The following is a 17,422-nucleotide window of genomic DNA, read 5'->3' on the forward strand; positions in this document are numbered from 1 at the left end:
CAGTTTGTACGTCTTTGGATATGTAATGTCAGACTAGCTAGCTTTTATAGACCAGCAGGTGGAGCTGGGAGATGTCATAGCTGTGTCTTTCTAATTTTATTATTCATACATTATTTTGTCACTTTTCCAGTGTGTACACAGACTAAAAAACATTTAGAATTAGTGTGGATTTGGGGCACAGCTCCAATAGTTACACACCATACTTCACAACAGCTGCATCGCATTCTGTGTTCGGAATCTTTATTGGTAGATTTCTCAGCTTGTGTTGTCCAAACTTGCTCAGTTATTCATTGATTTCCAAGATCTGCTTTCTCCTGGGTTAAGCCGGTTGGAGTTTATCCCAGCATGCACTGGGAAAAAAAAGATTTGTACCCCCACCACCAAAGAACAAAATGTCCCAGAAATGCAGACTGCATCACCCTGTCCTGTTTCTAAAATGTGTTTTCTTTGAATTTGAATTTGATTCATTTAAAGATGAAGCTTTTTAAAGACGTTGGATGAAAGTGAATGGAAGAGCACGGATTAGTGGGCAACATAACTCTTCACAACTCTGCCACCTGCAGGCATGGAAGCTACAGAATCACAGAAGATGATCTGACTGGCCAATATGAAACATTTCTTTTGCCGAGACATTGCTGACTACCTTTAGGACGTCCCGCTGCTGTCATAATGAAAATAAGGCGAAGGATCCGAGGTCTCCACGAACCAACCAGCCAGAGAGCAGAGCCCCGGCCCGCCCTCCGTCCGTCTGCTTCATCTCCACACCACCATCAGTCACTCATGTCAAACCCGTGGAGAACACTTTGGGGAACAGCCTTTTTATTAATCAAATTTGAACTTTGTGTTAGTTTGTCTTTATTCCAGTGCCACCGTGGTGAACACTCATGTTAAAAATAAAAAGTGACATTTTTTTTTTTTTTTTTCCCGTTAAAATGTATAATCATAATGAAGACAGTTAATCATAGGAACTAATCATAGAAACCGACATAATGACCTCACAGCATTTTGGATCAAACTCCTCTCCCTTCAGGCTAACTCAAAAGAAACAGAAAGAACAGAAATGAGCCAGGGTAGACAGGAACAAAAACAGATTCTTACGTATATCCACATTTTTTTTTTTCTTTTTTTTTTAGATATTTCCCATAGACATTATAGGTTTGGTTTGAAGGGGGGATTCTGCTGGATTGTCTCACGTTTTGTTTTCCCTGTAGAGGAGCATCACTGCAATGCAGCAACAGTAAATCTACTGAGGAGAGTGAGAGCCCTGAAGACTCTACCTAGTGCACTGAGAGTAAGGGGATCTATCTGGACACACTTGAGTTGGGGTGTTGTGAAGTGCAAACCATTAGTTCTCTTAACCCTCCCTATTCTAGCTAACATCATTTACCACCCTGGCAAACAAGCAGTGGTAAACTACACCTGAATACATAGCTGGATTGTGTCCGGCCCTGTAAGTATACTCACAACATAGTTATTTTTCATCATTACAGTACAGTATAGAGCAATAGTTTTCATATACTTTTCATATCTTTTTTTCATATTGCACCATCAGAGAATGGGACACAGAGAAAGATCAACAGAGACTCCATTTCCTAATTAAAACGAGATATGTGCAAACATGACTAAGGACTTTATTAACCAAATCAATTCTTCCCTGTAATATCCACAAATAAAAGTGATTTCTCTTTTTATATATATATTTATAGTAATAAGAATAATAAATCTTCACATTGGATCATTTCATAGTGTGACAAAATGCTCGACTGGGCTGTCCAGCCGCGATCGTAATCCTCATTGTCTTTTTAATTGGTCAGTCCCCATGCATCCATAGGAAATAGATTTTTTTTTTTTTTTTTCTTCAAAAAAAGTAACAATTTGAGAGCAGCTGAAAAGTTTGGACTGGTGTCAATTGCTTTCATTCCAAGATTTCTCCCGAGTTTCATTCAGTGTTTCAGAAGGATATTCCATAGGAAAAAAATGACTCCAAATCGTCATCTTCCACTCCAGAAAAAAAAAAATAAAAAAAAATAAGAAGATGTCCGGGTTCTTATGAAAACATTGCAGTAATGGTGAGAATAGATCATTTGGTATTCGATAATTAATGATCATTAATAGCTGACAACTAACAATTAATAATCACTGATTAATTATAAAGAGTTAACAATAATCAAGAATAAATAATGCTCCCTCGTTACTCAATTAGTTTGGCAAAAACTCCGGCTGGAACCGTTTTCCGATGAGTGAATCTTTTTCTCAAGTGAAACAAACGAAAAGAAAAAGAAATACAAAGAAGAGATAAAAGAAAGCTCTAAAATAAATTAAAGGAGATTAGTAAAAGTGACCCCGCCCTTGGAGAGGTGGGGGCTGTATATACAGAACTACGTGGTGAAAGTCAGTTTACTGCACTTGAGTGGTAAGTCCAGTGTTAGAGTGAGTTCTAGTCCCGCCCCAGGTGCCCCTGCTGTTATACCAGCGTGTAGGACTTTGCGTAGGGGTTGCTGCTCTGTTTGAGGTGTCCTCGCGAGTCCAGCAGGGACTCCTGGGAGGTGCTGAGCTTGGCGGCCTGGGCCAGCTCCGAGCCCTCTCTGTGGGGGAGCGTGGCTGCGGAGCCAGGCTGCCACTGGGCCACTGGGTCCCTGCTGGCCTGAGGGGCCTCTGTGGGCGTCGGGGGCGCCATGCGAGAGGGCCGCTTCAGCGAGCGACTCTTCTGGGGCTCCAGACAGGCCTGACCCATGGCCGCTCTCTCCCCGCTAGCTGTCCCCCTGGATGAGCCCGAGCAGGACATGCCTCGGTTTAATAGGAAGTCCATGCGCAGGTATGGAGGAAGGTGAACCAACTCGCCCCCTGCAGGACAACACACAGACATCACAGTTAGGGTCAGGAGAAAACACATGCGCACATTCCCGCCCGACATCACCTCAACTCTCCCATGTATTTTATTTATTAACTTCAATCTTAAATGTACGGGCTGAAGTTTTTCCAGAAAATTTGTGATGTGATAAAAGTTTGTATTTAACCCGACCCTAGGGGTTCCAAGATTGCCTAATCAATCATCGTAATAAGTGGATGTCTGTAGCTTTTGCTGTTGCCAAAACGCTGGAGAGACAGCAATGCTTCACACATTCAAGACTGGACAGATGCACTGTTGAAAATAGCTAAACTTGAAAAGGTAATCTTCATGAATATAGGCTCTCTAGATGATCTACTGTATCATTTCAAGTGCTCATATTATGCTGATTGTCAGGTTCATAATTGTATTTAGAGGTTTTACCAGTATAGGTTTACATTGTTTAATTTTCAGAAAACACCATATTTTTGTTGTACTGCACATTGCTGCAGCTCCTCTTTTCACCCTGTGTGTTGAGCTCTCTGTTTTAGCTACAGAGTGAGACATCTCACTTCTGTTCCATCTTTGTTGGGAGTCGCACATGCTCAGTAAGTACTGCTAGCTAGTCTGTTGCAGAGTATGAGGGCGTGTCCTGACAGTAGCTAGGTAAGGACTACTAGCCAGTCAGAAGCAGAGTATGAGGGCATGCCACGCTAGCAGCTAGGCGAGCATTATAACGTGTGTTACAAAGTGACGAGTGTTTGTCTCTGAAGTAAAGGCTGGACTACAATAGAGCTGTTTGGAGCAGTTGGTGAACAGTGTTTTCTGTTGGAGATGGCTTTTTCACTTTGTAAACATACACAAAAAAATATATATATAACACAATAAAGGAAAGGGAAAAAATCCAAAAGCATAATATGAACACTTTAAGAAAGTTATCAAATTAAAGTGTTATTTTTCAATGAAACATGTAGTCAGTTCTTTCCATTAGTTATGTCATTTTCATGTATTTCAATCTTAAATATAACATTTTCAAATAGCATCAAACAGCAGTTAAATCAAGTCGCTGAAACATGCTAACACTCCACTTGGAGCTGACTCGATGGCTGTGTCCAGAATGAGTCACTATTCACGTTTTAGGGCGCTATTATGTGTGCAGACATTTTTTCTATAATGCCCGAATTGTAATTCAAATTTGTGCGATACATTTCCTACATATTATACTCTGAAGAATATGCTGGATCTGCTTCACTGACAGTCGATGCTGTACCAAAAATGATTTGTTAGCATCTCTATGAAGTGTGGCTCATTTAGGTGTGAAAGCTCAATAACACATGTCGGTAAAAGAAACAAAATAAACTTTCTCATTCCCTTTCATCACAGTAGCCGGTTTCCTCCCTTAGATTTGGAAGATCTGAAGTGACTACTCATGAATCTTTAGTCAGTGGTGTGAAATATGAATAAATTAATATTTCCGGATGTCCTATCGTATGTAACTTGGACTGAATTGTTGATGTAATGCTCCCCCAGCTTCTCTCTTAAAGACTGTAAGCCTGTTTTAACTGAGATAATCATCAACTTGAATGCATGTTGCGGCACTCCGACTGGGTTCACTGTCGGCATTAGAGTCACAGTTAACGGTTGGATATTAATATTAAAACAGGAAGTTGAAGTTTAGGCATTAGTGTAATCAGCACCATAATGAGGCCATTTGTAATAAAAGATTAGCGTGCGGTCGGGGGTTCAGGCCCAGACCGTTCTGTGGCCTCACCCGGTCTGTGGGCCTTGGGCACGGCCATGTTCATGACCCGGCTGACGTCCTGAGGCTTGGGCGGGGAAGCAGTGAAGCGGCAGATGCCTGACTCGGACGGTGTGCTGGAGGTCAGGCTGTCGGTGTAGTCGTTGGTGCCGGCCGTCATCTGCTCAGAGGAGGTGTCAGAGATGAAGCACTCCGTGATGGTGAATTTGGCGTGGCGCAGCTGCTCCTCCATCTTGGCGTGCTCGTAGGCTCTGGCGAGCTCCTCGTAGGTGGAGGACGCGCTCTCCGTCGACACCATGCTGCTCCGTGCTCGGTCTGGACATGGGCCGGGGTTAGTGGAGGGATTAGTGTCAGGAGTTAGTGTGTAACTTCAGCTGTGTTCAAAACCGTTCCCCTATCGCCGAAATAGTTCCCTACATAGTGTGTGTCGCCATTTTGTAGTGGTGTTCAAATTGTCAGCGGATAATTTCATTCACTATATAGTCCACTATAAAATACCCACAATGCACGGCTAATTTCAGTGTACATACGATGTACCCTACATTTTACTCCTGTATACCACAATGCAACACGGTAGTGTTTTCCCGGAGGAGAAGAAGAAGCAGAAGGACTCACGAAAATGTCAGTGTAGTGTCTGAAATCTCGTTTGGTCATTCCCTATATAGTTCACTATGTAACAAACACCATATAGGGAAAATTGAGGGAGTGAATGAGGGAACGGTTTAGAACACAGCTTTTGTTAATCGTCAGACAGCTGAAACTGATTTGATGTTAGAGATGAAGGGTACTGTTACACTGTTGAAACTTTGGGGCGATTTAAAGCATCTGTGTCCATGTATGCAGCTTACCTGTGTCCTGAGATGGGCTGACGCTGTAGCTGTCACTTTCCTTGTCGACAGAGCCTGCAACTCTGGGGGTGGGCAGCCTCCAGTCAGTGCTGAGAGTGTGGGAGGAGACAGGGGGGTGCGGGCGGTTCAGGGTCCACTGGCTGGCGTAGCGGTTGCGAGCGGCTGGGCCGGCTTTGGCTGTGCGGCGGGCTGTAGGGTCTGAGAACGAGGAGGAGAACATGGAGTGTTTATGGAAGGGAATAGAATGGAATAGATATAGATATTTATTGCCATTTGCACAGGTACAGGGCCGCACAAGCACATTGGAATTTTTGTGCATTTCTCTTAGAGTCAGTTCTACAAAAGATATATAAAAAAAAATACAGTTAAGAAAATACAATGAAAATATAAAGCTATATACATATAAAAAGAAATAAATAAAATATAAAGTGTGACGGCTCCTAAAAGAACAATATAAAGACAAAACAGCTGTAAGATAGGTTATGAGTTATAATTGCAAAAGTGCACCGGAAACATACACTGTATAAAAAACTGCTTGTGAATATAAATAAAATAATTGTACCTAAGATTTTTCAAAGTGTTATTGCAGACAGAAAAACATTATTATGATGGACATGACTAATGAACTGGTCATAATAGCAATGGTATGCATACCTGCATCTAATATCAGTTGCCACCAAAATGTAAGATATGCAGCAATGTGCCAGCAAAGGCAGGGAAGATAGAGAAGACTGAAAGCTAGTGAACAATGCAGGATATAAAATAAAACTCAGCTTTTGCAAATGTTTTATGAGGAAATTGTTTTCGAAATGTTTGTTTACAAGAACACTCCACAGGGCACCTTTATGTACATGATCCCCAAGGGTGTACGTTGCAGTGTGAAGAGTATGAGTGCGAGTGTGGTGGTGTCTCCAGTTGCCTGAATTAGCTCGCAGGCTTCGCATCATTTCGTACCAAAGCAATAAGCATACCAGATGTAAATAAAAAGCCACATCAAAGGTGGAAAAATACAAAATAACTAAAGGAAAAAGTGCTTGGAAAAGGAACATATCTGAGAAAACAACAGGCAGGAACTAAAGCACATGTATGCAAACAATAATGTAGAGCGAGCCTGTCATTATTGCAGATTAGAACCCCGACAGGGTGATGCAGGTCTTGAATCAGCCTGAAGGGGTTCAAATTCGCAGTAATGACTCTCCGGCTGTGAGTGAGCTAAACAAGGAGCTTACTAAAGCTCTGTCAGCACTGATGCCATTAGCGCTGTTAGCGCTCCCTGTTAGCTCCACCCTCTCTCTCCCTTTGTGATCCGCTGATCAGCTACATGATCTGACAACTATTTTATTGATTGTCTGCCAGAGTCTATGATCAGAACTCCGTCCATGGCAATAGAACCGTGGAATGCCGTGATTGACCAATCAGAATCTAGCCGTGTAATAATATATTTTGGGCCCTATTTTAACGATCTAAGCGCACGGCGTCAAGCGCATGGCGCAGGTGCGTTTAGGGCGTGTCCAAATCTACTTTTGCTAGTTTGACGGCGGTAAAATGGTCTGCGCGCCGGGCGCATGGTTCAAAAGATTTGTACTTAGTGTCTTCATTCATTCATAGGTGTGTTTTGGGCGTAACATGCAATAAACCAATCAGAGATCATCTCCCATTCCCTTTAAAAGCCAGCCGCGTTTGGACCTTGGAGCATTGCTGTTATGATGGAGGAGTTGCACCGTAATATTTTTATTTGTAATCTTTTGCATGTTTGTGTGCTGCTGCGCATCCCTGTGTGTGTAACAAGCATAGTGTGCGCGCTGTGCATAAGCCTGGGAGCAGTTTACTAATTTGCTGTTAAAATAACAATGAAATGGCCTTTAGACCAGGTTTTTGTTGGTCAATGGCGCGATCACTTCCCGCTGCCTCAAGATAGCAATACGCCCAGAATGCACCTGAACACACCTCCCTGTAAGACCAGCACCATGGGCGCACAGATGGGCGCAGGTGCATTTGCTATTTAAACGACGCTTGACGGGACATTGACGACTGCGTCGGGCTTCGTGGTGCGCTGCGCTGGGTGCAAGATAGGGCCCTTTATGTGTTATGAAGTTTTAAAAAAAAACCGTCCGTACTGGACTTACTGGTTCCTGGTCTGGCATCAGATACATCTACCAGTGGCCCGGTGGCCTGGGACAGGGACTGGTAGTGGACTGTGTGGGTGACCGTGGACGACTTCTGTTTCTGAGTCTCCCCGAAGTCGTTGTCAGTCAGTAACACAGTGGACCTGTCGTCTGTGGGACAGCAACAAAAACAAGGTCAGCACCACAACAACCAGGTTCATTTTCTGTATGCATTACTGTGAAAAAAACAAGTACAGTGTCTCATTTGTAGGGTTTTGATACCGAAACCCGGTTCCATCCTACGCAACCGGTAGAAATCGGACCGGATTAGAAGGAAATTTATGGTTCCTCATTTCGGTTCCACTTAATGTGTCGACTGAAATATTTTCTGAAATATCACCCTTTTCTCTGTAGCTACCGTAAATGTAGGCTACTTTTAAAATGCCATATTTTCCCCTCTGGGCTCACCAAAACGGACTGTAAAAAGCATATTAACCCTTCACTGATCACTAGTAAACATATTACATCTTTGATGTCATTTTTCAGTTTTTCAAGAATCATTTTAGGAATCAAAATCGTTTTAAAAGTACCGGTTCGGCATCAGAATCGTAAAAATCCAAACGATACCCAACCCTACTCATACGGCCGCAGCACACACATTGGTGAGCTTACCAACAGTTTCCATGGTGTCTCTTTCCTCGATCAGGAGCTGGGCTCTGGGGATGTCGATGTGCATGCGGAGCGTCTGTTGCTGTTTGTTAATTGGCTCTGCTGGACGTGTGTTTTTGCTGGAGAGCACAAAACCAAAAAATAAAAAATTATAATTATCAGAAACTCCTGTCGTAATTAATCAAAGTGCTGTGTGGGAATGCTGAGATGGTTAGCGCCCATTCTCACCTCATGAGCATCTCAGCCAAACTTTTTGCATCTGGAAAACAAACAAAAAACATAAGTTTACTTGACACGAGAGAATGGAGGCTAAAATCTGCCACGTTACGGTAGAGGACCTCGCTCGTCTCACCTCGGAGCCTCTTGAGCCTCTGCTCCCTCCTCCTCCTCCTCAGCACCAGCAACCCGATGAAGATCACAACGATGCCCACCAACACGCAGGAAATGGTCACCATCATCTTCAAACCTTCGCCGCCCCCAGAGTTGTCCTCGCTCACATTGGGCGCCTTCACCAATGGTGCGATGGTACCTGTGCACAAGTCGTAATACGTGTCATGACAGATACTGGTGCTTTAAGACATCATTAACATGGACCACAACACTTGTCGGTGTCGTAGTAGAATCCCAACAACAAAACCATTTCATTTGTGCCATTAAATGATAGCTGCTGATCATATTGTGTAAAAGTTGATCATCAGTAGCTTACAGCTTAAGCGTTTATCATTTTATTTCCAAGCGATCACGTACAGTGTTCCAGCACAAGCTGCTGCGTTCTGTTTATATCAGCACTTGATCTTTTGATGGGCAGTAATGCTGGTTTCCATTCTGCCAAAGCGTACTTAAATGCAAATGAACTCATCCTTCATAAAGAAATGCTCAGCGTGATTATTCTCTCCAGCTCCAGTATGTTAGTAAAGGAGGAAGTGAAGCGGTTGGTCTCGAGAGCTGGTAATGGCAGAAAACCTCTGAACTTCTGGGTTGAAATATGAGCTGGCAGCATCCTTCGACTACATCTACACTATTGCGTTTTCAGCTTTAAGCGGCGTTTTGAGACACAATCTCCGTCCACACAAGAGTTTTAGTTCCAGTAGCTGAACTAATCTCCGTCCATATTAACACGTCTGACAGCACACATCACATGACCACTGACACACAGTGGGAATGTGTGCCCGTGTAAACAGGAAGCAGATTGTCTGACGTAACACTGCGGTTGAAAATCATGGATGTGTGAGTTGAAAATGCAGAAAATACTTTGAAGAAAAAACAATAGTGGTGAAAAGTAAGAGCAGGGATTTATTAGCTTGGACCGACGACGAGGTGGAACTGTTACTGAAAGGTGTGTAAGCGAACCTAACCGATAAAACATGCATCATCGTTTCCAAAGGTTCTCCGTTTGTGCCCGTCCAGACTACACAAGCAGCCCCGGAGTTTTCAAACCACATAGGGGTTAGCAGTGTTTCTTAATGTCTCCGTTTTAGGGGCCCGGAAACGCCGGAGTTGTGTGGACGCGAGGTGTAAACGAAGCAAAAGATATTTGTTTTTAAGCCAAAATGTAGTAGAGCAGATGTAGCCTGTATCTCAAACGAGATCATACAACTTTTTAACTCATGTGGTGGCATTCAGTAGGCTTGTGATGGAGGCTTCACAAGCAGCAACACACAAAGCAGCTACAGCCACTGGAGTCCGCATGAAATGTGCTTCTTATTGCCCAATTCATCAAGGGAGTCTCAATCCCCTCCAGCCTCGAGCACTGCTATTAAAAAAAAAAAAAAGTGATTTATTCTGCTTTGCCTCAACTACTTCGGTTAGCCAGACTCAGTATGCTACAGTTACTGGAAACATAGGCGTTTTATCCCAGACTCTGTACTTGTCCAACCGTCAGAGTGTCAGTGTTCCCATTATACTAGCTCTAGAGCAGCCGGTGAATCACGCAGGTGCACTTCCTCGCTACATTCTGCCAGCCATGACAGATATTTCTAGTATAGTTCAGTGACTTTGCTCCCTGCAAAGAAAAAATGAGTTGGAAACGTTATGCCCCCCCTGTTATTGTGTCAACTCACTGCCATCGTAGCTGAGTGTTGCAAACTTGACTCTCTTCTCAGCATAGCCGGCGCTGTTGTAGACTTTCATCTGCAGCTCGTACCAGGTGGCCTCCTGCAGGTCGTACAGGATGTAGCTCTTGGTGAGGGAGGTGCGCTGTGCCGTGGTCCACGTGGGCGAGTCCACGGCCCGATACTCCAAGGTGAAGGAGGTGATGGGGCACCCGCCGTTATTCCAGCCATTCAGGTTGAGCTTGACCCGAGTGGCGTTGATGCCCGTGAACAGCTCCTGCTCTTTAGCATACTGAGGTTCTGTGGAGAGAGGGGACGCCTCAGTGTGTTAAGATAAGATCGAAAGAATGAAAAAAACCTGCAAAACCAGGGCACATGTGCTTAGTGGTAATGATTTAACTTTTAACAATTGAAGAAGAAAAAAAACGAACTAATTAAAATTATTTTAATCTGATGATTATTTCCTCAATTAATCATTTGGTCTAACAAAATGTACAAAACAAATGCCCATCTCAGTCAAAGGTGAAGTCTTCAAATCATTTTTTTTGTCTGACCAACAATCCAAAACCCCTTTGAGTATCATGCAAGACTAAGAAAACGAGCAACGTTTCACATTTGGACCCAAAACTGGCATTTTACTCAAAAAATGGCTTTTACAATAAATTGATTATCAATGTAGTTGCCTAATAATCTTATGATGATTCATTTCATTAATCATTTCAGCTCTAATCAAAACTTACCTCAAAATTGGTTGAAAATGTAAATGTGATGCAACATGTTACGTTAAAGTGCTCATATTCTGCTCATTTTCAGGTTCATAATTGTATTTAGAGGTTGTACCAGAATAGAGTTACATGGTTTCATTTTCAGAAAACACCATATTTTTGTATTACTGCACATTGCTGCAGCTCCTCATTTCACCCTGTGTGTTGAGCTCTCTGTTTTAGCTACAGAGTGAGACATCTCACTTCTGTTTCATCTTTGTTGGGAGTCGCACATGCTCAGTAAGTACTGCTAGCTAGTCTGTTACAGAGTATGAGGGCGTGCCCTGACAGTACCTAGGTAAGGACTACTAGCCAGTCAGAAGCAGAGTATGAGGGCGTGCCACGCTAGCAGCTAGGCGAGCATTATAACGTGTGTTCCAAAGTGACCACGTTTGTCTCTGAAGTAAAGGCTGGACTACAGTAGAGCTGTTTGGAGCAGTTGGTGAACAGTGTTTTCTGTTGGAGATGGTAAGTCCCTTTGGGGGGGACTTTGGGCTTTTTCACTTTGTAAACCTATAATATGCACAAAAACATATATAACACAATAAAGGAAAGGGAAAAAGCCCAAAAGCATAATATGAGCACTTTAACAAGTATCATTACATTTTGCGGTGTCCTGTTCATTGAATAATCAATTACATTATTAGTAAAGAACATAGCAATATGTTTCTGAATAAATTACTTTTATTTTATATTATTTATATTCATAATTAATTCTCACAACAGGCGTTTTTCTTTCCATTTAGAAGGATGTGATATCATGTTTTAAACAATGAGTATACTATGCTGTATTGATCACATGACTACATGCTTACTAAGAATAAAATCTAAATCAATTGCATTGTCAAATGTTGAAGTTTGCTCCCACTAGATATATAAATCCTCCACTTGTAAGGATAATAACATATTGTGAGGGTGCAATGACTTAAGTTAAAAAAAAAAAAAATCACTGAAAATATAAATGATCACCTCTAATATTATGTTCCTCTCAAAAGTCAACTTGTTAGTCTATACCTTTCCCATGGGTCTTTGCTTCGATGATCTCACTGATGCGTCCTGGCCCCACTGCATTCTGGGCTGTGAGCGTGAACTTGTACCAGGTTCCACACTTGAGGTTCTCCAGCCGATAGGAGCGCTCACTGGGACTGATGGGAAAGTTACCCCACTGCTCGCTGTTATCCTCAGAGTACTGCAGAATGTAGCCTGGAAAAGAACACGTGGGGAAATGAATGTTAAGGAACAGGAAAAACAACAACAACAACAACAGGAACAAAAACATTGAAAAAGAAAAACAGGGTTTTGTCTGTCTGACCTCTTATGGAGCTGCCTCCGTTGTCTCCAGGGATCCAGGAGAGGGTTATCGAGGTGGTGGTTGTCTTGGTCACTGTGAGGCGAGGCTGGTCAGGTGGAACTGAAGGAAAGGCCCAGAAATTAGTGATTGTAAGTGCGAGTCCTAAAAAATAAAAAGGTGTAGAACTAAAAGAGTGTGTAAATGCATCAACAGCAATCCACAGGTGCAGTAGGCTCATAACATCGCCTGTGTGTAGGCGTTATACATTCTGATGGCCACTAGTTTTTACAGTAATCTTGGAGATTCTCATTAAAATAACGCCTGTTAAGTCACTATCTATCGCCAAATGAGGTAACACAATGTTTATTGAGCCTATGCACCTATGGTCCACTGATGAAAGCCCTTGTATTTACAGTATTATTACGAACTGGGTGTGTGTGGCGACATTCTCAAGGGTTACTATGGCCGAACAAACAAAGAAAAGAGGATGACTACAGACTATGAAACTTTAAAAATTCAAGTCCAAAGAAAAATAAACATCAATCAGAAGAAGACAACTGCCAACTGACTGACGTCACAGAAGTGACACTGTTCCGATCTCTGGGAAGTGAGATCTAAAAACACACCTGCCATTGTAGCTTATCGCCAGGGGTGCCGGCAAAAAAAAACGAGACCGAGATCTTGGAGACCATGGGCACATTTCACCATATGTTTTGGGAGTGTCCCCCTGTTGCACGGTTCTGGCAGAATGTTGCCTCAGAACTGACGACATTCGTTTCTGGGACACTTCCTGCGACAATACCAGTTCTGCTGCTGAATGACACTTCTTCACTCTGGATTTCTAAATGTCAGAAAAGGATAGTCCTTGCTGGGCTAACAGCTGCAGAGAAAATGGTGGCAGTGCGCTGGAAGCCATCACACACTTTGACCATTAAGCAGTGGCTTCTGACCTTTCTTGACATAGTTTATGTGGAACTTTCAACAACCTGCATCAATGGAGCTAGACACGTGAATGTGGATATGTGGCTTTTAGCGGCAGAGACATTAAAAGGCAGACTGTGACTGCAGTTGCCAACCCACGGGGTCCTGGGGAGGGTGGGGTGATATTGTTTTGCGTATGGGTATATATGGGTATATGATGTGTATATGTGTTTATATATACAGTGCCTTGCGAAAGTATTCGGCCCCCTTGAACTTTGACCTTTTGCCACATTTCAGGCCTCAAACATAAAGATATAAAACTGTAATTTTTTGTGAAGAATCAACAACAAGTGGGACACAATCATGAAGTGGAACGAAATTTATTGGATATTTCAAACCTTTTAAACAAATAAAAAACTGAAATATTGGGCGTGCAAAATTATTCAGCCCCCTTCAGTTAATACTTTGTAGCGCCACCTTTTGCTGCGATTACAGCTGTAAGTGGCTTGGGGTATGTCTCTATCAGTTTTGCACATCGAGAGACTGACATTTTTGCCCATTCCTCCTTGCAAAACAGCTCGAGCTCAGTGAGGTTGGATGGAGAGCGTTTGTGAACAGCAGTTTTCAGTTCTTTCCACAGATTCTCGATTGGATTCAAGTCTGGACTTTGACTTGGCCATTCTAACACCTGGATATGTTTATTTGTGAACCATTTAATTGTAGATTTTGCTTTATGTTTTGGATCATTGTCTTGTTGGAAGACAAATCTCCGTCCCAGTCTCAGGTCTTTTGCAGACTCCATCAGGTTTTCTTCCAGAATGGTCCTGTATTTGGCTCCATCCATCTTCTCATCAATTTTAACCATCTTCCCTGTCCCTGCTGAAGAAAAGCAGGCCCAAGCCATGATGCTGCCACCACCATGTTTGACAGTGGGGATGGTGTGTTTAGGGTGATGAGCTGTGTTGCTTTTACGCCAAACATAACGTTTTGCATTGTTGCCAAAAAGTTCGATTTTGGTTTCATCTGACCACAGCACCTTCTTCCACATGTTTGGTGTGTCTCCCAGGTGGCTTTTGGCAAACTTTAAACGACACTTTTTATGGATATCTTTAAGAAATGGCTTTCTTCTTGCCACTCTTCCATAAAGGCCAGATTTGTGTATGTGTAGTATACGACTGATTGTTGTCCTATGGACAGAGTCTCCCACCTCAGCTGTAGATCTCTGCAGTTCATCCAGAGTGATCATGGGCCTCTCGGCTGCATCTCTGATCAGTCTTCTCATTGTATGAGCTGAAAGTTTAGAGGGACGGCCGGGTCTTCGTAGATTTGTAGTGGTCTGATACTCCTTCCATTTCAATATTATCGCTTGCACAGTGCTCCTTGGGATGTTTAAAGCTTGGGAAATCTTTTTGTATCCAAATCCGGCTTTAAACTTCTCCACAACAGTATCTCGGACCTGCCTGGTGTGTTCCTTGTTCTTCATGATGCTCTCTGCGCTTTACACGGACCTCTGAGACTATCACAGAGCAGGTGCATTTATACGGAGACTTGATTACACACAGCTGGATTCTATTTATCATCATTAGTCATTTAGGTCAACATTGGATCATTCAGAGATCCTCACTGAACTTCTGGAGAGAGTTTGCTGCACTGAAAGTAAAGGGGCTGAATAATTTTGCACGCCCACTTTTTCAGTTTTTTATTTGTTAAAAAAGTTTGAAATAGCCAATGAATTTCGTTCCACTTCATAATTGGGACCCACTTGTTGTTGATTCTTCACAAAAAATTACAGTTTTATATCTTTATGTTTGAGGCCTGAAATGTGGCAAAAGGTCGAAACGTTCAAGGGGGCCGAATACTTTCGCAAGGCACTGTATATATATATATATATATAAATATATACACTCCTTAATTCATTTTAATTTATTAATTTAATTTATTTGTTTCTAATTTAATTTATTCTTAATATTAATATCATTTTTTAAACCATTTTTTTTTTTTATCACAAAAAAACAGAGATCTTGGAGATTGTAGGGGTTGGTACAAAAAAAAAAATGCTTGCTTACCTTGAACCTGCAGGTTGAGGATGGTTTTGTCAGACCCGAAGCTGTTACTGGCCACACAAGTGTAGTTCCCAGAATCCTCTGCTTTCACCGTGCGAATAACAAGGCTGCCGTTACCATGGACGCTGCGCCGGCTGTCGATCACAACAGGCGCTGGGGTTCCATTGCTGAAACGTAGATGTCGTCAGTGTCACACGGTAACTTTGAAGAGACAAATCGAACTACTGCTGGAGACTGTATACATGTGTAGCCATCTATCACGGCACCTACGGCAACAGCTTTTACTGAACTCACATCTCCTTCAGCCACTTGATGGTCGGGGATGGATCCCCCACTGCTTTACAAGGCAGCACAATGTCCCTCATCCAGGGAGTCGTTACTGTCCTGTTAAAGGTCAGGATCCGAGCTGGAGCTGCAAAAACACACACACACACACACACACACACACACACACACACACACACACACACACACACACACACACACACACACACACACACACACACACACACACACACACACACACACACACACACACACACACACGCTTCATCAGCACACAGGAGAGATGCAGTAACAAACAGATGTGTTGCTGTTTGCTGAATGATTTCAGAAAGAGTTTCTTTCATATCGTTGGGCTTTCATTTACTCTGTAACCCTTTGGCTCACTGACCCTTTCACATATGCACTGCAACCCTGAAATAATTTAGACATTGCCCGGCAGAACTGTATGTGAGAACGCAAATGTCTGCATCAGTTGGGCCGGACATTAAAAACCCTCTACCCTGCCAACTCCCTAGTACAAGGCCTGTTGAGCCCATGTGTGAAAACAGCAGGTCATTGTGCAGAGATTTGTGGGCAGGTTGAGGGCCGTTTCTATCATTTGGCGGTGCAAAACCGGAAGGAAACAAACATCTGAGACTGAAGATAAAAGTAATTTACACTAGAGTCATTTACACTAAGACCACAACTAAAAGGTCTAACTGGAGGGACAACAAGGTTCGGGAACTTCTGTCGGTAAGGGTCAACGGTAGACATATTCAAGGAACGGCAAGAGACTCGCTTGTTTATGACCAGCGCCACCCCTCTTCGGAGTATTTCCATTAAGTGAGAACAAGTCCGACACGGACAATCTCCTGTTGTGTGCTACGTGTGAGAAAAGGATAACTCCGGACCTTGTCCTTATGAGGAAAACGGCTGGAGTCAAGGATACAGGCTCAGGGGCCACAGTCTGATGGTTTTCTCTCTCCATCTAAGCAGTGGAGCATCCATCACCTGCTGTAGACCTCAGACAGGTCGTAATAGGAGCTGTGGGTCCTGACTCCAGACACCATGGGGTCTATCAGCATATGCAATCAGCTTATCAGCTCTCAGCAAGCATGTAAAGTGTCGACAGGGCCAAACACAGAGCTATTTACATTCAGCTGATGCTCCCCTACCTGTCTTCCTATAAGGAGATACTGGGGATAAGATCATGTTTTTCACACATCTACATGGGTGAAGTTAGTTTTGGAAAGAGGATAAAGCAGGGTAGTCCCCAACAAGGAATCTTGTGCTGCAGTGACTTTTAAAAATGTTTTTAAAAGTAAAAAATAATAATATCTTTACATTGTACACTGTGATTTCCTTCCTCATTGCTATTATAGGACTTGTGTTTCAAACTGAGAGTCCATTTTGCATTACAGTCCCATCAGGCACTACACTGGGACACCGTTTGCCTCTTATTCAGACATAAACCTTCAGGAGTTTACTTCTCACTTCATTTACCAGTAAATCAGGCAATCTGAATATAGATCAAATGTGGAACGCAGCACAGTGCAGGTATTTCATCTTTATTCGGCACTTCAAACTGTACCAAAGCTCAGCTCCACCTACCCTCTGCCATGGGTTTGACAGTGATGATTTCACTGGCGTTTCCACGGCCTGCAGCGGTGACGGCCACCACCCAGATACTGTACTGGCGGTTCCTGCTCAGGTTGGGGATGCGGTAGAAGAACACATCCGGGGCCGCTTCAAATTCACTGCTCACCTGGCCGAGGGAAGACATTCAGGGACGTCATTCATATCATCATGTTTTCCATCAACATTAAATGCTGACTTAATGTTAAAGGATAAGCCTGGTGA

General features: G+C 42.9%; 1 protein-coding gene across 5 annotated transcripts in view; it reads right to left on the minus strand.

The window, feature by feature from the left end:
- Positions 1-802: 802 nt before the first annotated feature.
- Positions 803-17,422, minus strand: part of dscama (Down syndrome cell adhesion molecule a) — a 113,671-nt gene continuing 97,051 nt past the window's right edge. For 3 of the 5 annotated variants that reach the window (XM_039777637.1, XM_039777639.1, XM_039777641.1), the window contains 13 exons: positions 17,174-17,327; positions 15,593-15,710; positions 15,302-15,465; positions 12,336-12,434; positions 12,038-12,226; positions 10,269-10,559; positions 8,561-8,737; positions 8,437-8,467; positions 8,212-8,327; positions 7,552-7,710; positions 5,435-5,632; positions 4,599-4,901; positions 803-2,844 (listed from right to left, as the gene is read on the minus strand). In XM_039777637.1, the coding sequence (XP_039633571.1) occupies positions 2,465-2,844; positions 4,599-4,901; positions 5,435-5,632; positions 7,552-7,710; positions 8,212-8,327; positions 8,437-8,467; positions 8,561-8,737; positions 10,269-10,559; positions 12,038-12,226; positions 12,336-12,434; positions 15,302-15,465; positions 15,593-15,710; positions 17,174-17,327 (2,379 nt within the window). In that variant the 3' untranslated portion in view covers positions 803-2,464. The remainder of the gene's footprint in view (positions 2,845-4,598; positions 4,902-5,434; positions 5,633-7,551; positions 7,711-8,211; positions 8,328-8,436; positions 8,468-8,560; positions 8,738-10,268; positions 10,560-12,037; positions 12,227-12,335; positions 12,435-15,301; positions 15,466-15,592; positions 15,711-17,173; positions 17,328-17,422) is intronic. The other 2 variants (XM_039777640.1, XM_039777638.1) reach the window with 1 other exon arrangement.

Source organism: Perca fluviatilis, chromosome 16 (genome assembly GCF_010015445.1).
Source record: "Perca fluviatilis chromosome 16, GENO_Pfluv_1.0, whole genome shotgun sequence".
NCBI lineage: Eukaryota > Metazoa > Chordata > Actinopteri > Perciformes > Percidae > Perca > Perca fluviatilis.